Source organism: Arachis ipaensis, chromosome B08 (assembly GCF_000816755.2).
Source record: "Arachis ipaensis cultivar K30076 chromosome B08, Araip1.1, whole genome shotgun sequence".
Classification (NCBI taxonomy): domain Eukaryota; kingdom Viridiplantae; phylum Streptophyta; class Magnoliopsida; order Fabales; family Fabaceae; genus Arachis; species Arachis ipaensis.
Genome location: NC_029792.2, coordinates 2,061,172 through 2,087,425, shown reverse-complemented (window position 1 = coordinate 2,087,425; position 26,254 = coordinate 2,061,172). Strand labels below are relative to the sequence as shown.

The following is a 26,254-nucleotide window of genomic DNA, read 5'->3' as shown; positions in this document are numbered from 1 at the left end:
CTAGAATAATTTTTTTTTTTTTCTTTAATGTCTCTTAATTATCTTATAAATATATTACACATATTATATATATTAATATGATTAATATTAGAATTACATGCTATAAATAAGATGTCATAAAAATATGTATATGTATAATGTTTATTTAAATTAATTAGACTAAGCTAAATAATAATAATCAGTGTAATTGTACTACTATAGATAGGGTGGACAAATTAAATTTGAGCCCAAAGTGTAAAATTTAATTTCTGACAATATGTCTCTCTAAGTATGATGAAGCAATGTGCAGGCAAGCATTGAAGTCATTTCATTATTTCACCTGGTACCCTTCCCTAATATACCAACCTAACCTTTGCTAACATTCACGTTATGTATGTTCTTTCCTCTTTCCTCCAAGGGCATTCTGGTAAAATTGGCCCACGAAACACACAAAATCTGAGTCGGATTTATGGGTGGCTGTGTTTTACTTCCCATTGGCCACAACACACACACATAAAACAAAAATTATATAAATATTTATTAATTAATTAATTAATTAATGAACATATTTGGTTCCTTTCATTTCAATTGCTGAAATAAAAGCATCTCCACCTCCACCTTTGTTCTGTTCATATGCAGTCATGTGTATTAATCGTTATCATTAATTCATTATACACACTTAATTTAGTTTATTTATTTGTTTTGTTAATTGTTATTCACTTTACCTGCACCACCCTTTCAGTGTTGAAAGGGATATAATATATATCATATTCGTGTTATCTTTTATCACTTTTAGATCTGATAAGAAGAAGAGAAACTTTTTCTCAAGATGCTGAGTTTGATCTGATAAGATTAGATTATTAAGAAGGAGTGGAGTTGAGTTGAGTTGAGTTCACTCTCTGAGACTGAGACAGAGACTGTTTCTCTTTCTTTTTCTTTATTTTATTTATTTATTTATTGTTGTGTTAGTTGTGCTTCTGAAGAAGTGAAGAAATGGAGTCAGATCTTCAGGCACCGAGTTCGAACGGGTTGACACGGTACCGATCGGCACCGAGTTCATACTTCACGGACATAATTGACCGCGAATTCTACGAGCACATTTTCAACCGTCCGTCAAGTCCAGAAACAGAGCGAGTCTTCTCCAGGTTCATGAACAGTCTCCGTGACGATGCTGCACCTGAAGACGATTCACTCCATCTCGATTCTTCTTCTGTCAAAGAAGAACACGATATCACTCCCTCGCAACCTCTTCTCTTTCAACACCACCAGCAGCAGCAGCAGCAGAACAACGTCAATAGCTTCAACTATCAAAGCACGTCGAGACCGCCGTTGCCGAATCAGAATCAGAATCTTGCTTCCTCCGGTGGTGTAGAAGGAGTGTATTCTAATAATAATAATAACAATAATCGGTTGCCGCAGACGAAGAATCAATCTAATCTTGTTAGGCACAGTAGCTCACCTGCTGGACTATTTTCCCAAATTCACATTGAAAATGGTACCTATCTTCACTATTTTTCTTCATCATTACTAGAACATTCTATATGTATATATATATATAAAGTCTAATGAGCTGGTGAGTGGTTAGTTCACTCGTCGGCGCCGGTTCGAATCCCGCCTTATAACCAAAATTAAAGGCTAATAACTAGTAGTAACTCATACTAGTATTTAATTAAGATTTCAGATTTTGATTAAAATTAGGGTTAGTTGGTTGGTTGTTGAAATAAGTTATGCAAGCTTAATTTGGCAGGGTATGTTGTTGATATGCGAGGGATGGGAACTTTAGGAGCAGTAAATAAGAGTGTGGAAGAAGTGAAGTTCTCTTCTTCAAGGACAAGGAGGTTGAAGAATCCACAGAACTACTCCTCCTCCGCCTCCGGGAGAATGTCTTCAATAGCTGAGATTGGCAATAGGGACAGCAGAGAAGACAATCCAGATGCTGAAGCTTTTGGGGAAACCCAGGGCGAGGATTTCATCACGGAGTTGGCGCCCTGGGATGATTCTGTCGCCGTGAATGACATTGTTGCTGGTCTAAAAAGATTCAGAGATGATGATGTGAAGCCATTTTCTTCTGGTTTGAATGCAGCTGAGACTCAGGTTTGTTTGTAGATAGAAATAATTTTGATTCTTTTTCTTGTTAATGTAGGGTTATATACAAGTAACTCAGCAAGGTAGTGAATTAGTTTGTTTTCAAATTTAATGCCATTGACATGATTTTATTGCATTGATCTTGATCAGAACGAAAGTAGAGGACAGCAAGCTGCTCCTTTGGCTCATCAAATGAGTTTGCCAAATACTTCAGCTGAAATGGCAGCCATTGAGAAGTTCTTGCAATTTTCAGATTCTGTTCCGTGCAAAATTCGTGCCAAGAGAGGCTGTGCCACTCACCCAAGAAGCATTGCAGAGAGGGTACAATTATTTCTAGCCAATGTTTTCTTTTCCATCATACTTTTGTGATTCTTGATTCTAAAGTAGACAAAAGACAACCAACCAATTAAATTCCCTTGATCACTTTTTCTTCTTTTGGAAAGCATCAAACCATTTATAATGTTTGGGTATGTTTGTGGAACTTGCATTTAGGTTAGAAGAACTAAAATAAGTGAGCGTATGAGGAAACTACAAGATCTGGTGCCTAACATGGACAAGGTAATTAGATTCTGATTCAAGGCACAAACTATGTATGTGGATTGTGGAGGGTGGTGGAGGCATGCATGAACCTTGTTTAAATCTTTTTTCCCTTTTGCAGCAAACAAACACAGCAGACATGTTGGATTTGGCTGTCGATTACATCAAAGACCTTCAAAAGCAAGTTGAGGTATGCATGATAATCACCTAACAAGTACCAACCTAGCTATCTCAATTCTCAACATAGATTTAATTTGGTTGCACATCTTATTAGAATTAAAATGTATATAACTTCAAAATCTAACACAATTTTAGGACCAAATAGCACATGCTATGTTTTTTCTTTTTGGATCATGGAATGTAAGTATATCTATTTTTGTACATTTGTACAGACGCTTTCAGACTGTCAAGCTAAGTGTACGTGTTCTTCCAAGCCACAGCAATAACAGGAAAGAGGGGGTGACATTTATATCTACTTTTAGTCTTTATGTACAGATTTGTAATAATTTGGTTACGAAGCTAAGATATAGGGTAGGTTTTCTCTGTTTCTGCACTTTCAAAGATGACATTTATGATTATGTGAACCCTTAATGTACACAGAAGAAAAAAGAGATAGAGAGAGAGATAAATTTATGTGGCTGTGGCTGTAGTGTAGGAAGCCACACCAATGTGCCATCTTCTTCAACGGTTGAAGAAAATTCAACCATAAAAAGCGGACTTTTGAAGGCACATGACATTGGATCTGTACAAAATTTTATTTTGTAAGTTATTGCTTTGTAAGCCTTCAAGGGCCCCATTTGTAGAACTCTTGATCTGATCTTGCAGTATATTATGAAAAAACTCAAATTCATTAATAATATTAAGTTATGAATATTGTTAGAGGTATAACTCTAATTTTCTGTACTTTAATTTTTGGAGTGGATACTTCAATGAGGATATTTTACACGAAGATAATATTGTGAATTATTAGATCGTAGAGTCAAACATATTAATCTATCTAACCATTTATAATATAATCTTTGTGTGAAGACATTATCGTTGAAGTATCCACTAATTTTTGAAACAAGTATTTATTTTACACGCATGTTCGGTTCACAATGACTTGGCATGGAAGACACGGGGCTATAGGATTAGGGGGACCAGGCCGACATTTTTTTCTTTTCTGATACTGAGGTTTTACTGTTTGTTTACCTTGCAATTATGCTATTTACAAACTTTCTTTATTTCTTAGATTTGGGTGTGTTCGATAAAGCCATTACGGGGTTGCTTTCATTTCCGCTTTTGGGATTCATTATCTCTATTGCCTGTATGAATGGTACTACTCCTCCCTGCTATCACTATTGATTTTTGGATCTCCTTATATAAATATGGATTTCTCTATTCTTTTTCTGTTATTGTTATTAGCATTCATGTCTAAAATACTATCAATTATAATAACTAACTACATTGATGTGGAGGCCTGTTGCAAAGGATGCTACAAATTTGCTTAACTAATTCTAAAGAATAAATATGTAAAAAATGAAGTGTTACTTTTACTACAAAAGAACAGTGTGTTCATCATTTAGTTGGCATCATGAATTTCATGTCGATGATAGTGAGAATGAATACAAAAGAGTGCAGAAAATGGGTTCAGTGCTGGTGGAAGGGTTTGATATGGCTTTAAAGAGAGAAAGGTTGGTATGGATATGGGTACAGCTGGAGCCAATGGACAAGACGAGTCAGCATAACCACATTGGGCCATGTGGTGGGGTCCAATACCCCAAAATCATATATAAGTGAGGCCCATGTCACACATGACGTCAGCATGCAAGTCTTTAGTCACTTGCCCTAACCCCTAAGTAAATCTCTCAATTGTTTATTGAATTTTCGTGTAAAGAGATTTACGGCATTAAAATTAATTATTAAAATTAGTTACTAATATAATTGTGTATAAATATATATGTGATTTAATTTATTTTTAATATGTATTTATATTTTAATATATATTTTATATTAATTGTTAATTTTAATTGCTGATTTTGGTGTACAAGTAATATAAACAAATTTGAAATTTGTAGGTAGTGAGCCTCGTGGAGACACGCAGCTTCTATTTGCAATGCCTATAAGTGTGGGGGACCTTCTTTAATTTCCTTTACTGCATCAGTGTCATAGTCCTTGGCTGCTACCAATAATATTCACCGAATCAATGTCTTTTTCAATGGTTCCGATTCAGATGGATGGAGAAGGTAATCTAGCGCAACTTGAAATTTTTCTTCTTTTCAATTGGATATAAATATAACATATGGAATAAAAACGGCATAATAATGAAATGCTTCCTTATTATAAGCTCCCTTTCGGGGGATGAACCTAATAATTAAAATGATAAAACGACAACTGATTCAAATTATTTCTTTGAAGTTTTGTAAATCAATAGAACCGTGAAAGATATAATAAAGGATGTCCGAATATTGTCATGAAGTACAAATAAAATGCAAGCATTTTTAATGAATGTCCTTAATTAGAAAATATGTGTAATAAAAACTTGGAGTTAACATTTGATCCACCCGAAACAATGCAAACGTATGTTTAAACATGGCCTATTCAAAAACCGCGAGTTTGTTACCGGTTTTTCAAGAAGGTGATCAAAGGCCCAATGCAAAACCACCACTATAAAAATTGATGCCAAAGTTTTTGTATGTTAAATTTAAGTCATCTGTATTTTTTTAATAATGCCACGTTAGCACGTTTGCTTACTTAGCAAAATTTAAAAATCAACCAATCAAATTTTAAAAAATTAAAAATAAAAAAAATAAAACCATAACTCCGACAATTAATTAATTTATTACATCTATTATCATAACAAATTTTAAGTTACAAACTATTCAAATTTCATACTATTTGACATACTTATGTATTATACATAAGACTCTTATTGCTATTACTTTATTTTACCATTCATGGTTCGCCTACAAAAAATATTTACACCAACAAATAAAGAACATCCTATTTATTTAAAAATGATTCTATTAGATGATTAGGTACAAACTAAAAATATTTATTGTATTTTTAAAACAAGTTTATGAGTAAAAAATTAGATAATACAACAAAAATTTTATTTATTCAAAGTATTATTAATATTACTCATTTATATTCTTCATTGATTATAGGAACCAACTTTATTAATACTAATATCATCAGACCTAGATGACATACAAATAAAAAAATTAAGAAAAAAAAGTAAACGAATCTAAGATACATTTCCAGACGAATAATATATATACAAAGATAGAAAAAAGATAATAGATTAAAAAATATATACAAGTCAACAGTTTAAAAAAAATATGTCTTCACAAAAATATAATATAGGAAGAAGAAAGAAATAACTCCAACAATAACTAACTGAAAATAAAAAAGGACAAGTACCATATAAAAAGGCGAAGTCCGTTAATTGAAATAAAAAAAATAAAGATACAGCGATATACAACTTCAATATAAAAAAACTTTTGTATTATAAAATATTTTAAATAAAAAACATCAAATTTAATATTAATTTGTTTATACTTTAATTGATTTCTAATTAATATAATACTTTTTAAAATATATTATATACTATTATTAATTTACTGTCAAAAGTCGTAACGCTCACGTAAACGGAAAACTTGCGTACGAAGAAAACTAGAGATCATAGGTATAATTAAACAGAAAGTGGGAATAGAGGGTCAAAAGTACAAAATAACAAACTCCTAACTCAGCCTGCGAAGTTAAGACTGGCCGGAGAATATTTACATACATATATATACATATCCCAAAACCTAAAATACAAAGATAAACCCTAATTCTCCATAAACCTTTAAGAGGTACATATATAAGCATAAACTATACATAAAAATAAAACCCAGAAAATCGCTCCGCTACAGAAGTCCAGACGCCTACCGAGGAGCCTCTCGACCTGCATCTAAAAAATAACAATATAATATGGGGTGAGAAGTGAGAACTGAAGATTCTCAGCATGGTAAAGGTGCCACGCATATAAAATATAAGGTCCTGAGAATGCCATAGGCAATCCTAGAACGCCGACACTCAGATATAAAGTTTAAGGAATTAAAAACAGAAGTCATAAATAGGTGGTCGTCTAAAGGTTCTCAACCTAACCAAACTTAACATACACACTTATCTTTTTCCACCTTTCCTCCGTTTCTCCATATCCTGAGTTGCACAGACAAACAAGTAAAACAAGGCAAACACAAGTAGTTCACAAGTAATACAGATAACAATTATAACAAATAGCATATTATAATCACGTATGCAATCCCATATAGTTCACAAGCAAGCAAATCAGACAATATGCACATAATGTATGCCTGTCCTATGACTGTTGATATCAACTGTCGGTTATGTAGCCAACCCAACATGTCATGATAGATAACCATGTGAAATTAACCATGGAAAGAATTCCAAGCTGATATGGGGGAGACAACACCCCAAGCTCAATGATAACCATGGGCAGGAACCCATGCTAACATGGGGAGACAATGCCCCAAGCTAACATAGGGACAACACCCCAAGCTCAATAATATTCACAGGAAAAATTTTCAGCTGACATGGGGAAGACAACACCCAAACTCAATATCATCCATGGGATGAATCCAAAGCTGACATGGGGGAGACAACACCCCAAGCTCAATAACAATTTAATCATATCTCAGAAATAACATTTACGTTCTCAATATTAACTCATAGCTCATTTCATCATTCTCCATTAATTAACATCATCAATTGTCTCACATATCATTTTCCAAGTTACTTTACTCGCTTATTTGCCTTATATGCCACTTTGATCATCCTTATCAATCAAGTACCATCTTCCCCAACCACCTATTACCTTTTAAAAGTATTTTTTTTATCTTCAAGTTACCACCATTTCCTAATTTTATCCTATTACTAGACTTACTAACAAGATTTAGAGCTAAAGGAATGAAAATAAAAGTTTAGAGGTTTGAAATTAAACTTTAAAATACAAAATTTATGTTTGCTGAAATTGGGATCATGCGTATGCGTCGGCCACGCGTACGCATGGGCGTGTGTTTTCTTGCTCGCGTATATGTTTGTTGAAATTGGGGTCATGCGTATGCGTCGGCCACGCTACGCGTTGGCGTATGTTTTCTTGCTCGCGTACGCAAGCACCCTACCCGTAGAGGTTGGTCGCGTCACGTGCATTGGTCGCATACGCAATACTTGCAGATTAGCGAAATTGCTGAGTGCTGCAGAACTTCAACCTTGCCCTCCGAACTTCCGACGCGCATAACTTTTTGTTTTAAATCATTTTTCTTCCGTTCTTCGAACGTTATAAACTTCACGGACTCAATTTTCATATGAAACAAATTTGAAATCATTTGAGGGTATGGACTTCGCCGAAGTTCGACCGAAAATCAGTTTTACACAAAAAGTTTCAAACCTCAATTTTCATCAAAAATCAAAACTCAATACCAATATTCTATACTTATACTTCTAAACATCACCTAAATCTATCAACTATTAACTCAGCCTTCTCATTTATTCCATTACACATTATTATACAACTTATCAAATTCACCCTCAAGAACTCATAACCAACATAATCTCATACTCAATCATTTTCAACACAAATCATATATAGCCTTCTCTTATGCAACATCACATTCATAATTCATTATCATCACATAATCTCATCATCATTATTACTCAACATTTACCATCATCAAACATTCAATATACATTTCAACCACCGAAACAATAATCATCAACACTAGTCATTAATCCTTAACCATACATGCCATACAACCTATCTTAAGGTCATCTAACCTAAGTTTTCACAAGACATTATATAATAAATACGAGAAACCTAAATCATACCTTGACCAATTTTTCGATAAAACCCGTAACACTACGATTAGCACCGTTCTGCAAGGACCCAAGCTTTCGAAGTCACACCAAATGGATCTCCAGCTTCCCAAAGTCTAACGTCAAGTCTCCAACATCACCAATGACCACCAACATGTCCCAAAACAACCCACAACTCACTCTAATACAAATATTTATCACTAAATCAATATAAATTTCACTTAATCACAGATTTTACAAGGGTTTGAGTTATCTCACCTTACCCACAGAGAATTAATACAAGACCCATCAAGGTCACGAAGCCAATTCAGTCCTAAACACCGAAATTACACAATTTCTCAACACTAAACCCAATTTATTTTCGAAATTATGGACTGAGCTGCATGGAGTGAAAATAAAGCTTACCTATGAAATTGTTGGATGAGTCTTGTAGAGCTCGTCGCGGTGAACGCGTAGCCACAAACAGTGTGGCGATTGGAGCTCCGAATTAAAAGTTACGTGAAATTGAAAATCAAACCAAAGGTTTTCTAATGGGGTTTCTTCCCCTTCCTCAAGTTTCCGGCGTGAAACATAACGAGGGAAGGAAGAAGGGCTGTTGCCCCTTTTTTTTTTCTTTAGTCAAGTAGATTGGACAATCCCTAATCATAGGCATTATTAGGCCCATGCTTCACACACTCACACAACACACTCACACACACTACATGGGTACTATGGGTTCTTAAACAACATCCAGTCTCAGCGGAGATTTAAACCCTAAAGTGAGGGTAAAATTGAATTGGGTCTTGGGCCTGTTTTAGGCCCGATTCGTCTGGTTCGATCTGTTCGGTCTAATTTTAGACCAATTTTTTTAAAAATTAGTGTCAAAATTCTTATTTTATGTAGCTCTATTACATTAAACTATCAAATTTTATTTTCTAATTTCTATAATTAATAATTAATTTATTGATTAATTATTTACTAATTTACTAATTATTTAGATTTACATTTAACATGTGTTATTAGAATACAAGTTATATACTTGTTAATATTACATAGAAAGGCTCTCAATCAACATTAATTTGGAAATAATTGATTTCCTTTGACTTGTTAATTACCTGGATGAATATAATCTTCATTAGCCCTGCGAGCTTTAATAGCACAGGATTTTATACATAAACTTATTCAAACAAGTATTCAATGCCAAATGATATTTTTATTCCTTTTTAAATGGAGTGACCCTTTAAATTAAATATTTACACTAGCATACTCTACTTTTATTAATTTTCTAATGATAAAATAAGTAACTACTATTAATCACTAGTTGAATTTTGTATTAAAAGAAAAATTAAAAATAAAAAAAATGACAATAAATCAAATAAAACATCGGAATCAAATCGAAACGGTGTAGACCTTCAAATGGTAATAACCTAAATAAATTTGTAAATGAACATTTTCTAAAAAAAAGAAAACAATGGAAGAAGAGAGAGAGAGGAAGAGAGGGTGGATTGTGGAAGTGGAAGCATGTAACTAATTTGTACTATAGCGTAGAATTTTGGCAGCGTTTGCCTTAGGGTAATCGTGCAGCGGCTGTTATTTTTTCCCTCTCAAAACGCAAAAATTTGAATACTCAAATCTCAAACGTTCAAATTCAATGGACGATACTTCTGTAAATGAACACGCTCCTCACCACGCGCCTCCTGCGCCTCTCGTATCAGTAGCTCCCTTCTCCACCACCGGTCGCCGCCTCTCTGCCACCTTCCAACGGCGGTCCAGGATCCCTGTCCCTTCGGATAAGCCTCCGGTGGCGTGGATATCCCTGCAGGGACGGCTGGTTAACGCGGAGAATGCCAGCTCAGCTAGAACCGTTGGGCTAACCGGAGAGGAAGCGCTTGCGTGGGAGCTCTTCACACCTGTTCAGAGGTTTCTGTTAGTTGCGGTTATTGCCGTTGCGGTTTCTGAGTCCAAGAAGAATAAGCAGATATGGAACCTTAAGAAGTCCGTTGAGCTTAGGGTAGTAGATTGATTCCTTTTCCTTTCACTTTCACTCTTCTCAATTTGATTAGTTTAATGCATATCATGATCTGAATAAGATATTATTAGAATTTTGTGTTTCCTTTTCATGATTATGTCTCCTTTTTAAGATTCGATTCGAAATTTCACTTTCTATGGTAGTAGGGACGCTTGGTTTGCATTTGATTCGAAACTTAAATAAACTATTCGTATGCTTGTTTTCTTGTTTTGAAATCATGATTTTGTTTTGTTTTTGTGGCTTTTTACTTACCAGGACCAGGTGCTATCAAGCATGCAGCAGAAGCTTGACGATCTTTGTGAGCAGTTAAACGGCACTAAAGAGCTCTCAACTGCTGCCTTCAACAAATTATCAAACAAGGATGGAGAATTGCAATCGAGTGAGGCGTTTGGCGCTGAGAAAATCAAGTTTGTTGATTGTGGTTGTTGGCATTGTGAACAACATTATGACCTTTTCAATGAATTGGTGACTATGAAGCTCTTCTGTTTACTCAACATTTTATGACACTGTTTTAATCATTCACTAATTCACTTTGTTAGCAGGGTGCATCTGTTACAAGAGACTCCATTGGAAATGAGTTTATCCAATGCAAGAATTCTTTTTCTAATGAAGAACAAGAGGAACGAAGAATGTCTGATTTGTCAGATTGGGCTTCAAGTGTCACCTCTTCTGCAGAGATTCAGGTAATAATATTGTCTTCACTGTAATCATATAGATAGAGACTCATATGTCTTCGACTCTTCCTATAAAGTCGATAATTGAGAACTATTAAATGATTTGACATGTTTGATTAAATTGCCATTTAACGTTTTTTCAACTATCTTCACACAAAGATAACCGCACCTGGGTTTCAAACAATCATATAAACTTCATTACTTCATAGTTGTTCTTGTCGAGCAATATATGCAATGACTTTTGAAGAACCTTTATCTGACATTATTCCTGATTAGTGTTCTCGTGTGCTATTTATATATAGTTAAACAACTTGGTTGTAGAACAAGATATTTATAATCTTAAGAGGGATTGTGAAGAGAAAGATGCAACAATTAAGGATCTAACCACCCTGATGAAATCCTCTGAGGCTGCTAATTACAAGGTGATAATACTCATTCACATTGCATTCAAATTCTTCTTTTATCTGGTTTACTAATCACTTGTGATACTGTTTAAAACAGAGGGCTGCTGAACTAGAAGACATCATACGTAGGAAGAATTCGACGATCTCAAAATTAAAGAAGGATTTGGTGGTTCTAGAACAAAAGGTAAGAAGCTTATACAAGATATTGTCATTTTGAGATGATAATGAATAAGGACACACATAATTTTTCTAAGAAGTGGCAACACATAAGAATTAAGACATAACTGGTTTTTTCCACTATTGAGTGTAGGTTATGCAGCTTACCAGAGAACGTCGAGCCTCCTTCACTGCCGGTGAATCCAACGGTAGCAGTGTGCTGCCTCAAATGAGGGACAATCTCATCTATGATATGGATAGCACTAGCAGTCCTTCATCTTCCGATTCAGATAGTATTCCAATCAACAATGCAAGAGATACTCCACATTATTTGCCTTCAGCAAAGAATCAGAAATCTGCCCCTGCAAAAGTATCTAGATCTCGATCCGTGAGTCCTCTTAAAGAAGTTTCAAGTAACAGGAAATTCAATGCAGCTTCCTCTTCGAGCCAAAAGCAACTGTCAGTTCGTGGGGACTTGAAAAAGAGTAGAAGAAGGTCTCTTGGTGGGGCTAAGAATGCATCTGGACATAAGAGATGGATGTAAGATATTTGGTAAGTAATCATGTCCTTTTGTTCATTCCTGATACAACTTGGTGTTGATTCTCAAAGTTGATTTTTAAGGTAATGAGTAATGACCAAAGTGCAGGTGCCTTTTGTTTATTTCTTGTCGGTTGAATAATGTTCTGCAATTATCCAACCCAATGGAATGGTGTCTACAGAATGTAGTAAAGATATATATAGTAGGGTTATACTGATAATACTTGCATGTAAGTGTTGTACTTGCTTGCTGCACATCGGTAAATTACTCCCATAATTATATGGTTCCAAATAGTTTTAGATTCAACAATTCAGTCTCAAACAAATTTTTATTATTCTAAAAACTCTCAAGATGCATCGGCTTTTTGATAAGGAAAATTAATTTGTCTGATGAAAATCATATTTTTTTAATTTAATTATCTTATAATAAAATTTGTTAAAAAATTTTATTTATTCAATATACATATTAAATTTTTTATTGAAAATAACAAATGACCAATTTATAATAATTATAAAGGATTTTAAAAATACGTTAAGGATGAATTTGAGTGTTTATTATTTACTGTTACTATATTATATACAACTAGGACAAGTTATACATTTATAAAAAATAAAAAATAAGATCTCTATGATGTGTATAAGTGTAAGATAATTCTCTTCTCTTAAGATAGCTTTTAGAGTTAAATGTTCAATTCTAATAGCATATCTAATTTAATATTTTTGGATTAGCTATGCACAAATATTCACACTCTGGGTCATCATTCCGGGAGTGTATTATAAGTTCAGAATCACGCCCCTTTTTTTTTTTTTTCTTCTGGCTGGTTGTTTTGATAAAAATGAAATGATGTAGTGGAGGTCAAAGTTTATATGGTTATGGGGTGTTGGGGTAAGCTGCCATATTGGGCTACTGCCGTTATTCAGCGGGTAGAATTGGTTGGGTCATAACAGCAGTCAATGAGACTATGCTTTTCTCATTTTCTTAAAAGACTGCTGTTGTGGCAAGACTTTAGTCTTGCAATGAGTGTACTCGGATTTAAAATTTGATTGATACTAAGGTCCAGTTGAGTAAATAATTTAAATGATCTTTTTTAAAAAAAAGTTTAAAAGATAAGGACTTTTATTTAGAGTAACTTATAAATAAGTTATTTTATACTTGAATTTTTAGTTATAAAAGTACTTATTTTAAAATTGTAGCGTTTTGATAAATAACTAAAAAAATACAATTTTTTTTACATAATAAAATGGATATTAAAACAATGATGATAACAAATATTTTTTAATATTGAATATTAATTTTACATAACCTAATAAGATCGTTTAGGCAACTGATTTTTTATTTGCTTTCTTATTAGTTCCATTTTGTAGGCAATTGGTTCTTCCTATGTAATATCATTAGAAACTAGTTTTTCTACTTCACCTTCACCATAATGATATTTTTGTATGTAGTGAATAGTAATAAAATTTTAATTCACAAAAATTTTAATTTTAAAATCACACGTGAAATAAAATAAAATTAAAACTGAAGGAATATATATAAGAGGTGGTTCAAATGAAACATTGTTTTAAAATGGTGGTGGAGGGCCAATATTTTCCAACAGATGGAACATTGCTTAAAAATGATGGTGGAAGGCCAGTACTTATATCAGATGGAATCTTGCGTGAAAATGGTGATGGAGGGTCAGTATTAGCAAAAACAAGAAACATTTTTTCACAGAGCAAGAATAAAAGTAGATATTTTTTGTTTTGAAGTCAATTTTATTTTATGGAAGTGATAGAATGACTTGTCAAGAAGAAAAAATTATATATTTCTACTTCTTCAAAAAACTGTGAATTAACTTTTTGGAAAGTTAAAAGCTTTCTTTTAAAATGGTGCCAAACACGCATATAGAGACTTTTCATAATTTAAAAGTAAAAAAAAAAAAATTAGCTTCTGCTACTTCCCAGATGGGTTCTAAGTAGTGAATAAAACTCTTAATGTTATGTGTGTAGGTGTAGTATGGATGAATTTGTAATGATTGCTGAGGATAAGTTTTTCAGCGGCAATTAAACATTTGTAGCCTTTGTGTTGCACTCCATAATCATAATCAGGCTTGGAGTTGAACAATCTTTCATAAGGTGTAATGTTTAGCACTGGAGTTGGTAGAAAATTTATCAACCTGAGGACAGTCATGAAAGCATCCCAGAACCTTTTTGGCATAGACGCAGCTGCTAATAATGTCAACCCAGTCTCTACAATGTGTATGTGTTTGCGCTCAACAGCACTATTTTGTTGGTGTTCATATGGGCAAAAAAATCTCTACATAATACCTGTATCATATACAGACTTAGCCAAACTAACATATTCTTTAACGTTATCACTTTGCACACATTTAATCTTAGTTTCAAGTTGCAATTCAGCCATAGATCGAAAATTTTTAAATGCAGATCTGATCTGACACTTAGAGGACAGCAGATAAATTCAAGTAAAATGTGAGAAAGTATCAAAAAATGAACATAATATTTACAATTATTGATTGAAACAATACAATAAGAATCCAGATAATCAGATTAAGGAAAAGCAATATGACATGACTTAACTTGACTAACTACCGAAACTGATGGATGCCCAAGACGAGCATGCCATAACAAGTAGTTGTTATTTCTTGATACAAGTACTAAAGATAGTAAGGCAGCAGCAACATCATCTCTTGATTTTGGACAGAATTCAGAGAATTTGTACAATCCTTTATCAACTGTTCCTTGGAGTATGACCTCCTTAAAAACCTTGCATTTGACAACACAATGATCATTATGAAATTCAAAAAATACTCTATTATCTTTTGCAAACTGATAGACACTTAACAATTCTTTGAAATTTTTGGAACTAGCAGTAAATTGCTAAGCAAGAATTGTTTTCTATTTAGATCTGAAATGAAAATTGAAATTTCAATATGATTAATTGGCAAACTTGAACCATTGCCGATGGTTACTCTTTCTGAACTAGCGTATTCAGTCTTTTTTCCAAAGTTGTGAGCATCGGCTGTCATGTGGTGCGTGGCTCCTGAATCTGGAAACCAATCTGGATCTTGCAGCGTTGTTGGAGTAGCGAATTCAGCATCATTCTGAACCAAGGCATTTGTGTATGACAAATTTACGCTAGGGTTGTGCGAATGTGACGGAGCTTCAGCTCTTCCATTACCATAGCCATTATACCTGTACCAACAATTGAGAGCCGTGTGCCCAAGTTTGTTGCAAACTTGGCATTGCGATGATCTAGGACCACCTCTTCCGTAATTTTGAAATTGAGACTGCGCCATTCTTGCTCCCCTCATAAATTTTGTACCACCTCTGCCACGAAGGACACCTTTGCTTCCACGGAAACCACCTCTTGAGTGATAGAAGTTTGATTGTGAGCCAGGTGTGCTTGCACAAGATTATCTGATTTCTTGTACTTTTCTAACAACTCCTCATGTGCCATCAGCAAAACTTCTAATTTTTCTATGGACACAGGCTTGGATCTTGCCGTGATTGTTGTGATAAAAGAGGTATACTCCTTGAGCAAACTATTCAACGCAGCTTCAACATGATTAGCATCACTAATTGCAGCTCCAACACATACTAATGAACCAACTATTTTCTTGATTTCAAGCAAATAATCTGAAACAGATCCTTCCTTCTTCGTATTGACTAACTTGTTCTTTAATTGCTTAATTTTTGCTGTAATTTGAGATGCGAAGAATGTTTCTAACTTGCACAAGATTTTATGCGAAAAGACACAACTGATCATTCTCGCCGTTAACCGCTTGCTCATCGACGCTAATAACTAAGTCTTCAATAACGCATCCTGCTTCTTCCACTTCGAATACGCTGGATTGATCACATCGGCAGCTTTATCTCCGAAGAGATACTTCACTGGAATCGATTGTTCTGTGATATGGTCAAGCATCTCATATTCTTCGATCATGGATTTTACTTGATCCTTCCATGGTAGATAGTTATTCTCATCCAATTTCATAGCTATTGGATTAGAGAAGACTCGCGCTACTTGCGCCAAAGACATTGTTGCGGAAGCTATGGGAGAGAGAAAGCTCTGATACCATATAGGTATAAGACTAGAGAGAGAGAATAGAAAAAGAATAAAATTCTAGAAATGTGTTAAGAATGAATGTATTAACAAACTCAATTAGAATAACAAATTCATTAACAAACTATTAGTAATCCTAACAATAAGCTAACTTTCTTTATCTCTTTTAGGGACAGTTCAATTCATATTAAAAAAACTTGTGTTGTGTATGAAGGTGAAGGTGAAGAGCCTCCTCTAGCCTCCAAAGTCCTATCTATCACCATCCCTGTCATGTTTTTCAATGGTCAACAAATTAATTAGTCATCCTCTTCCTTGACCTTCCTATTTCCAATAAAACGGTACAAAAACCATAAAAATGTTTTGTTTTGAGCAGTTTTTACTACGGTAAATATTTATTTCTCCTGTATTTTTCAACCACAATTGAAACCATACCATCCATAACATGATTAGTTTCACACTCTAGTGATTTTACTTTACAAGTCAAAACGTAATGCAATGTATAAATTTAGAAGAAGCACAAATGTGGAATATAGGAAATGAGGGCTGCGCATTAATTGCGATCAGCAGACAGCAAACTATTCTCGTACCTACCTTGATCTAAAATATTAAAATATTCGAGTCAAGTCAGGTATGTACACGTTTTTGTCCTTCTAGCTGGCTGAGAGTCTGAGACCAAGGCTGAAGCTTTGGCCGGAAAACACAAACACTCATGCAATTTTCTAAAGAAAACTGAAATAAAATTTGGAGCCAAAGACAAAGTGACAAACATCCCCCAAAGATAGGTAAACTAAGCTCAACGACCACAAGCAGCTATACAATTATTTTCCTTTCCCATTTAAAAATAAAATGTAGTTAACAACAAGCAGAGGAATGAATTTTCAAAAGCTAATGTTTATAGGGGCCCACCCAATTTTCAGAATTGCTTTTTAAATTTTAAGGTCTTCGTCAAGTTCGTACATTTGGTTCTAGAATTGCAGCTCCAACTTTGAAGTTAATTAATTTTATTGCCTTTAATTTCTTCATTATTGTCCACGCTTTTTCTTTGAAAAGCTATCAGTGGAAGACTAAAAATGCAACATGATCATCATCAAAATATCTTACATTCTTACCATACCCCACCCAAAACATGACAATATAGCATCGCATAATTCTATTTATTCAGTTCATTCTAAAAAACCTATATTTCACAATTTGTCTCATCTAAATTGTTGCATGCCTTTTTCCCGTTTTACTTGACCTGTTATTATCCCAAAGCTATTTGATATATAAAATAAAGGTCTAGGATCACCAATGAACTCACAACCGATTTTTCCAGATAATGGTAGTTAAACTTAAATCTATACAACTTTATTAATATCAATTTAACCACGTGCAAAGTCCTCATTATGATAAATCATCTGTCTATTAGGTTGCATTTGTTTACATAGACAAAACATCGAAACAAAAATATAAAGACACAAAATCGTATTTGACAAAAGAGACATGAACAGAGACAATGTGTTTAGAGATATTGAATTAGTGTATTTTGTGTCCATCATAACAGGAATGACACAAAGACACTAATAAGAGACACAACTTATTTTTTATTTTTTTTTATTATTCTTGTTAATTTTTTATAATTATATTTTTGTCTCAAATTTTTTGAATGAAAATAAATGAAAATAAATTAGATTTTTATAATTTATTCTAGTTTATCACCAAACATAATATAAGAACACAAAATTTTGTATGTCTGTCCTTTATGTCTTATTCTCAATGTCTTATTTGATGCTGTTCTCAGAAACAAACACATCCTTAACAAATTAGTAAATGTTAACGTGTTACATTAACTTTTTCATATAGTAATATCTATTAGAAAAATACTCTGATTTACATTGAGTGATACGAGCAAACCCACCCATAATGGGCCGAATACAGCAATTGCAGAACCGACAACTCATGATGGGCCAAATGTACCAATTGCAGATCCAACAAGAAAAAGAATAAGAAAACCACCTATGTGTTATGAAGGGTGATATGAGGGTGCGTCACAGGGAATTCTTATAGTATGCTGAGGTGGAGAGTTAGTTACAACAATAGAGAGAATGCATGTGTATGAGGAGAGAGGAGTGTAATGGGAGAGGATATGCATATTTCATATGGAAGGTTGTTATAGGAGTCTTCCCTGAGTCAGGGTTGCTACTGTTGTTGATTAACTACAATTACATTCTCACTGTTTCATTGATTACTTGATATTTTTTCTGTATTGTTATATATCTTCACTTGCTGAATTTGTTCTGGTGTATATTGTCTTTTGGTTACCTATTAATTGGTGCTCTCGTTGAGAGAATCGGAGCCATAACGGAAGGAACACGTCTGAACCGATTAGAGGAGCTCACTTTGTCGAACAAGCAAGAGGTCACCACCCTTAGCCGCGGTCTCGTGGAAGCTAACGAGAGGATCGCCGATACGCAAGCTCAGCTCACGAACATGGACTCTTCCTTACGATCCATTGAAAAACTGCTTCGTGAGAATTTGAAATTGAAGCTTAAGGTGAATGATTATGGCTTCAATGGTGACGACACCATGGAAGGTGGTTCAGGGGCAGGGTCTGTGAGTGTGGGGGCTGAGCAACCGTGGCCCCGACTCAGAGTGAAAGTCGCCGATCTACCAATGTTCGACGGTGAGGGGTGGAGGATTGGGTGTTTCGGGTCCGCCAATACTCAGAGACTTTTGAGATACCCATGGAACAACGAATCAGGGTATTGTCATTTCACTTGGTAGGGAATGCTTATGCTTGGTACTGGTGGGGGATCAACAACAACATGGCGTATACATGCGAAGCGTTTCTGGAGGCGATGGTCCTCAGATTTGGAAAGAACCTCTATTATGATCCCCGAACCGCAATTAAAGAGTTGAAGCAGAGTGAATCGGTGGAAGAATATCAATGCCAATTTGAAGAATTGACCAACCGAGTCAATGGATTGAGTGAAGAATGGATAATCTCACTCTTCGTAGCCGGACTCAAAAAGCCATTGAAGTGTGAATTGCTCTTGGCCCAACCTACCTCTTATGTACAAGCTGTCTCCATCGTCAAACTGCATGAACAAAAAAATGCGGTAACTGCGGGCCTAGCTAGAAGCACTAGTAGTAAGCCCATTACTCAACAAGCCCCAACCCGATTTGCACCCAACCGCACTCTCAATCCCATTTACACTAATAAGAAAATTCAAACTAACCCCACCTCTACCAACCCCGCAAACCCTACGATTCTCCATTCCACCAACACTCCCACCAAGGCACCCCAGCCACCATTCAAGAAATTAACAAGTGCTGAGATTCGGGCTAGACGAGAAAAAGGATTGTGTTACTATTGTGATGACAACTATGCACCGGGACATCGTTGCAAGGCCTCATATCAATTGCTCATTGGGGAAGAGGAACTTCGGGAGTTGTTGCAAGGAACGACAGAGGGTAATGGAGAGGTACACGAGTCAGACACCGAAGAAGAGGAGGAAGAGGGTGAACAACAGAATCTGCAGATTAGCCTCAAAAGCTTTTGAGGGCGAATTTCACCCTGAGACCCTGCGTGTGAAGGGTACCTACGCCAACAAGCAGCTGCTGATTTTAATCGATGGAGGTAGCACCCATAATTTTATCAAGGGGTCCATAGCTAAGAAGCTCAATTTCTCTCACTCCTACACCTGCATTAAAGGTAATGGTTGGTAATGGTGAATCCATAAACTGTGCTGCAAAATGTCGAAACCTATCACTATTGGTGCAGGGATATAGATTCTCCGCGAACATATACGTCTTGAACCTTAAAGGAGCAGATGTTGTGTTGGGTGTACATTAGATGATGAGATTAGGCACCATCCGAATTAACCACATGGAGCTGTTTATGAAATTTAAGGAAATGGGGACATGGATCACATTCAGGGGTGAACGATTGCTGCGAGAGATCGAGCTTAATTTCAGGGAGCTACGGAAACTCAGCGGAAGTAGTAACATTGCTTCATTGTTTCAATTGGCAGTGATTCCATCGGTGGAAGAGCCCGTTCCGGAGGTAGAGGAAGTGGCTATCCAAACAGTTATTGAGAAATTCACTGATGTTTTTGAAGAACCAAAACAACTTCTCCCTCATAGAGCTATTGACCACCCCATCTACCTTACACTGGGTGCATCGCCAGTAAGCATTCGACCATATAAATATCCCCATTTTTCAGAAGGAGGAGATGGAGCGGTTAGTGTCAGAAATGTTACAAGCGGGGCTGATTAAGGATAGCCAGAGTGCATTCTCAAGTCCAGTATTGCTAGTAAAAAAAAAGCATGGTGGTTGGCGATTCTGTGTCGATTATAGAGCTCTGAACATGATAACAATTAAAAATAAATTCCCAATCCCTACTATTGATGAGATTCTCGATGAGTTGCATGGAGCTAGGTTTTTCTCCAAATTTGACCTCAAGAGTGGGTACCATCAAATCAGAATGCGTGAAGAAGACATAAGCAAAACAGAATTTCGTACTCATATGGGTCACTATGAGTTTGTAGTGATGCCTTTTGGGCTTACTAATGCACCTTCCACCTTCCAAGCAACAATGAACAGGATTTTCCAACCATACTTGAGGCGATTTATTGTTGTATTTTTTGAGGACATCCTGGTTTACAGCCCGTCCCGAGAGGAGCATCTGGATCATTTAGTTCAAGCTTTACAAATCTTGAAAGAGAACCAATTCTTCGCCAAGCATTCTAAGTGCACCTTTCTGCAACAACAAATTGAGTATTTGGGGGCATGTGATTTCGGGCGAAGGGGTTAAGGTGGATCCAGCCAAAATCGAAGCAATTGTAGTGTGGCCTGTTCCTAAGTCTCTAAAACAATTAAGAGGATTCTTAGTGCTGAAGGGGTATTACAGGAAATTCGTGGCACAGTATGCGTAGCGAGTGTTTCCATTGACAGAACTTCTCAAGAAGAATGCATTCCAATGGAATATCGCTGCTGATCAGGCTTTCCATCAATTGAAGCAGCTGATGGTTCATACCCCAGTGTTGGCTCTCCCTGATTTCACACAGCCCTTTATAGTGGAGACTGATACTTCGAGTACTAGCGTCGGGACAGTTTTATCCCAAGGGGGACACCCCATAGCCTACTTCAGCAAGAAATTGGGAGCTTGGTTATCTCAAGCATCTGCATATGTCCGAGAGCTATATGCAGTAACTCAAGCTGTGGTGAAATGGCAGCATTACTTATTAGGGCGGAAATTCTTAATCAGAACTGATCACCAAGGTTTGCGGGAGCTAATGACGCAGGTGATCCTTACCCCGGAACAACAACACTACCTCTCTAAATTGCTTGGATATGAATTTGAGATTGAGTACCGCCTTGGGAAGTTTAACAAGGTTGCGGATGCGCTATCCAGGCTAGGGGATGATGAGCATCACACACAGCTCCAAGCATTCACAGCAATGCAGTCCAATCTTTTGCCAACCCTGCTCCAGGCTAATAACGAGAGTGAGGAGATGCTTCAGTTGCAAGAGAAGCTACAGAGGGGTACATTACCTTCTGAATATGTATTCAAGGATGGGTTGATGACATACCGAGGTAAAATTTGGGATTCGAATGTTGCTAATATACGTGAGACGTTGTTGCACCAGTTCCATTCAGCCTTGACTGCAGGGCATGGGGGTATTTTGAAAACGTATAAAGGGTTGGGTGAGCTATTTTTTTTGGCCAGAGATGCGCCAAGATGTGGTTCGATTTGTCAATCATTGTGTGGAGTGTCAGTGTACAAAGTATGTCACTGCCAAGCCACAGGGACTCTTGCAACCGCTTCCGGTTCCGGCAAAGCCTTGGGAAGACATTAGTTTAGACTTCATCACCGAACTACCAAATTCCAATGGTTTTACTGCAGTGTTAGTAGTGGTGGATCGGTTCAGTAAAACAGCTCGGGTTGCGCCATTAAAGACGGGGTTCACTGCCAAATTGGTCGCTCAGAAATTCATCAATTTCGTGGTGAGGTATCATGGCTTCCCAGCCACTATTGTCTCAGACAGGGACCCTCTTTTTCTTAGTCGTTTTTGGAAAGAATTGTTTCAGCATTGTGGTACTAAGTTGCTCTATAGCACGGCTTATCATCCTCAGATGGATGGGCAAACCGAGGTTGTTAATAGGACCCTGGAGCAATATCTGCGTGTGTTTACACATGCTCATCCAACCAAGTGGTCTGCCTACCTCAATTGGGCAGAGTTCTGTTATAATAATTTTTTTCACTCCACCATTGAAATGTCACCACATGAGGCCTTGTATGGGTTTGCTCTCAGAACTATACCCGACTATACTAGTCGCTCTTCTTTGGTCCAAGACGTGGATGATCTATTGCGAGTTAGGGAGATTCTTGACATGGAACTCCGATTTCGCCTCCAACAAGCCCAAGAACACATGAAACGCCAAGCTGATTCTTATAGACGTGAAAAATCATTCAATGTTAGTGATTTAGTTCTCTTAAAGCTTCAACCATATCGGCAGGGGTCCGTAGTGACGCGAAGACATTTGAAACTTGGTAAGAAATATTTTGGACCATTTAAGGTGCTCCAAAGAGTGGGAACTGTCGCTTACAAACTGGAGTTACCAGTTGGAAGTGCCATTCATCCCGTTTTTCATGTTTCACTACTGAAGGAGTTTAAGGGTGAGTCCGTTATGGCAGGGGGCATCAACGAGCTTCCTCTTTCTCTGCCTTTTGAACCAGTGCCGGTAGCCATTATTGATAGTAGAACATTGCAGCTTGATTATGGGTCTCAGGATGTTCAAGTGTTGGTGGAATAGCAAGGAGCACTAAGAGAGGAAGCAACATGGGTGAGTTGGGCTGAGTTGGTGAGAATGTATCCTGGGGAAGACCTTGAGGACAAGGTCATTGTAATGGGGAGAGTGATTGATACGAGCAAACTCACTCATAATGGGCCGACTACAGCAATTGCAGAACCGACAACTCATGATGGACAAATGTACCAATTGCAGATCCAACAAGCAAAAGAATAAAAAACCACCTGTGTGGATGAAGGATTATAAAGGGTGATATGAGGGTGCGTCACAGGGGATTCTTATAGTATACTGAGGCGGAAAGTTAGTTACAACAATAGAGAGAATGCATGTGTATAAGGAGAGAGGAGTGTAATGGGGGAGGATAGGCATATTTCATATGAAAGGTTGCTATAGGAGTCTTCTCTGAGTCAGGGTTGCTGCTGTTATTGATTAACTACAATTACATTCTCACTGTTTCATTAATTACTTGATATTTTTTCTGTATTGTTATATATCTTCACTTACTGAATTTGTTCTGGTGTGTATTGTCTTTTGGTTACCTATTATTGAGTTTCTATTAATATCACTATATCAGTATACATGTTAAATTGATAATTTGATATATTATTATCTCGTTTATTATGAAATTAACGGAGAAAATTAAGTTACTATATTTGTTGAATCCCTAGTTCACTCTCAATCTCGACGGTTACTGCTCCATTGTCGTTGATTTTGGCATAAAACACAGAGCAGAAGTAAAATTTTTCTTACGACATAATATGTCTACAAAAGGAACACACAAATTAATGTTAATTTTTGCCAATGAATTATAACTCAAATGACACAGTCTCTCCATACTCAATTAAAAAATTATGGGTTCGAGTCTCCTATCTTTAGTAAAAAATTAATGTTAATTTTTCCAATATTCTAATATCTAGTATCTAATCTGTACAAATTTATTTAAATAATATCACATCAATAATTGTAATTTTAAATAAATTCCTCAACTATCATATGAGATGTTACTTCTAACAAACGTTTCATCTAAAGCGTATAAAAAGATCTGAATGTCAAACTTCTTATAAGTTGAATACAATTTAATTATAAATATACAAATGAGAACTTATTAAATCATTTTATTTTTATGAAGGCACTTTGTAATAGTTAATCTAAAAATATTATTCGTATATTAAAATTAGTTATTAAAATTAATTATTAATATATTTATGTATAAATATGTGTAGTTTAATTTATTTTTAATATATATATATTATACTAATAATTAATTTTAATAGCTAATTTTAATATATACGTAGCATAATAGTAGCTAATCTCATGTCTAGGTGTACAAACGTGTAAAAGAAAGAAGATTTAGCATTTCACATACATTTACTAGTAAAGAATGCCAATAAGACTAACTACTACTTCATTAAAAAAATTCCGTCTTATATATATACACGCTATTATTAACTAAAACTAACACTTTATGCCTACAGTGTAAATAATAAACCAAAATTGGTTTGTTGAATTAGTAAAGCATGGAGCACATTACACACTTTAATTAAGAAGTTAAAAACAAATAACTAAAACTCATTTGACTAAGAAAACAAACGCAGAAAAGATTACAACGCGTTTAGGTAAAAAAAAAACACACTCGTATAGTTTCGTTGCGGTTTTTAAACCTTCAACCTTTCTCAGTGTTCGAGATACTCTCATAATAAGAACCTATATTACTAATAACTAATGTAAAAGACAATTAATTAATTAAAATACAAATAAAGCCTAGGAATTTCTCACTCAGGTGGGGTGATATTAGAATCGAACTGGTCAAATTATTAGGTTACTAATTCATTAGTTTAATGTGATTATTTTTTAATTTATAAATATAATTTAATTTTATTTATGCAATATATTTAATAAAAAAATATTATGTATAGAAAATAATATTTTTTAGTTTAACGGAATTTTATCGAACCGAGTTAATTTTAACCGATTTTAGTCGAATTTAATTTATTTTTATCAGATTTGATTAAAATTTAATTGGATTAATTACTTTATCAGTTTAAACAATGATCCAACACGAATTGATAATTAAACAATGATCCAACACGAATTGATAATTAGATGACTGAATTTTTTATCTGACGGACCAGGTTAGGCCAAATTGATAACTATGTACAAAATCGTCGCTAATAACATAGCAATGTTTGCCAATGAGTAATAGCTCAAATGACATAAATTTTCCATACTCATCTAAGAGGTTGCGGGTTCGAGTCTTCATATCTTTGGTAAAAAAAAAAAAAAACATAGCAATGCTTCACTTAACATAAGTCTGTAATCGTCACAAATGATTGTAGGAATCTTATATTTAAAATGAAGTGTGAAGCAAAAAACAACTACTTTAACAACTTGCATTGATATTAATATTATACATGCACGAAAATACAAGGAATCTTTTCTCTTGCATTATTTCATTATTACACAAAATCTAAAACATATATAAAAATAACAATGCATAGAATATACGAACTTAAGAAGAAGCTGGTCTAAGTCTACATATAAAATTTTCATCATGGTCTCTTAGACTTGGATCTTATACTTTTCCACAAATTAGAAGGTTTATTTATATGTATTGCTTGTGGATAGTGGATACGTGTTGGACTAATTTATTTTTCTTCTTTTTATTTTTTCCAATCATTTTAATTAATATAAAACGAAAATAATCCAGAAACTAGTTTCCCATTTAACTCGATAGATTCTTTGACTTTCGCATTAAATGCTCCTCCTTCATGAATCTCCTTTTATAGTTGAACCGAAGCGGTTCCATACCTAAGCTTCTACTACTTATCTTTCTCCATTCCTCTGATCTTCACCAAAACTTGGTTATTACTTATTAGTGAAGTGATTAACCAACGAAATTAACAGTTTAATTAACACAAACGCAATTCAATTTCTGTTTGAGTGGTTAGTTAAAACTAACATGACCATGGACAAGGCATCAACAGCACAGAGCAGCTCCGATTCACCGACACGAGACCCGAAAGTATTGTCCATAGAGTGCATCAAGGGAAGCTCCAAAGCCGACGAGTGGACCGGCGACATGCTTCAAACCGGCGATATCGTCGAGGAGATCCGAATCGGAGGATCCGTGAATTCCTTGGTCCGGTTCAAGTCACC

General features: G+C 35.3%; 3 protein-coding genes across 5 annotated transcripts in view; all 3 read left to right on the top strand.

Moving 5' to 3' along the window:
• LOC107613646 (transcription factor bHLH122) lies at window positions 686-3,482 on the top strand. Its single transcript, XM_021108560.1, has 6 exons — window positions 686-1,474; window positions 1,727-2,073; window positions 2,215-2,385; window positions 2,557-2,622; window positions 2,723-2,791; window positions 2,994-3,482. The coding sequence occupies exons 1-6, from the start codon at window positions 973-975 to the stop codon at window positions 3,045-3,047; spliced, it is 1,209 nt and encodes a 402-aa protein (XP_020964219.1). The 5' UTR covers window positions 686-972; the 3' UTR covers window positions 3,048-3,482.
• LOC107614439 lies at window positions 9,900-14,506 on the top strand. 3 transcript variants are annotated; one of them, XM_021108557.1, is made up of 7 exons: window positions 9,900-10,450; window positions 10,724-10,933; window positions 11,008-11,151; window positions 11,445-11,564; window positions 11,644-11,730; window positions 11,857-12,254; window positions 14,229-14,506. In XM_021108557.1, the coding sequence occupies exons 1-6, from the start codon at window positions 10,091-10,093 to the stop codon at window positions 12,244-12,246; spliced, it is 1,311 nt and encodes a 436-aa protein (XP_020964216.1). In that variant the 5' UTR covers window positions 9,900-10,090; the 3' UTR covers window positions 12,247-12,254; window positions 14,229-14,506. The 3 variants fall into 3 exon arrangements, with proteins under 3 accessions (XP_020964216.1, XP_020964215.1, XP_016172134.1); XM_021108556.1 differs by lacking the exon at window positions 14,229-14,506 and having other exon boundaries at window positions 11,857-12,539; XM_016316648.2 differs by lacking the exon at window positions 14,229-14,506 and having other exon boundaries at window positions 9,902-10,450; window positions 11,011-11,151; window positions 11,857-12,539.
• The window catches only part of LOC107614080, a gene marked incomplete in the record, with an annotated part of 2,649 nt that continues 2,056 nt past the window's right edge, over window positions 25,662-26,254 (top strand). The window contains 1 exon segment of the mRNA XM_016316310.2: window positions 25,662-26,254. Coding sequence (XP_016171796.1) covers window positions 26,058-26,254 — 197 coding nt within the window.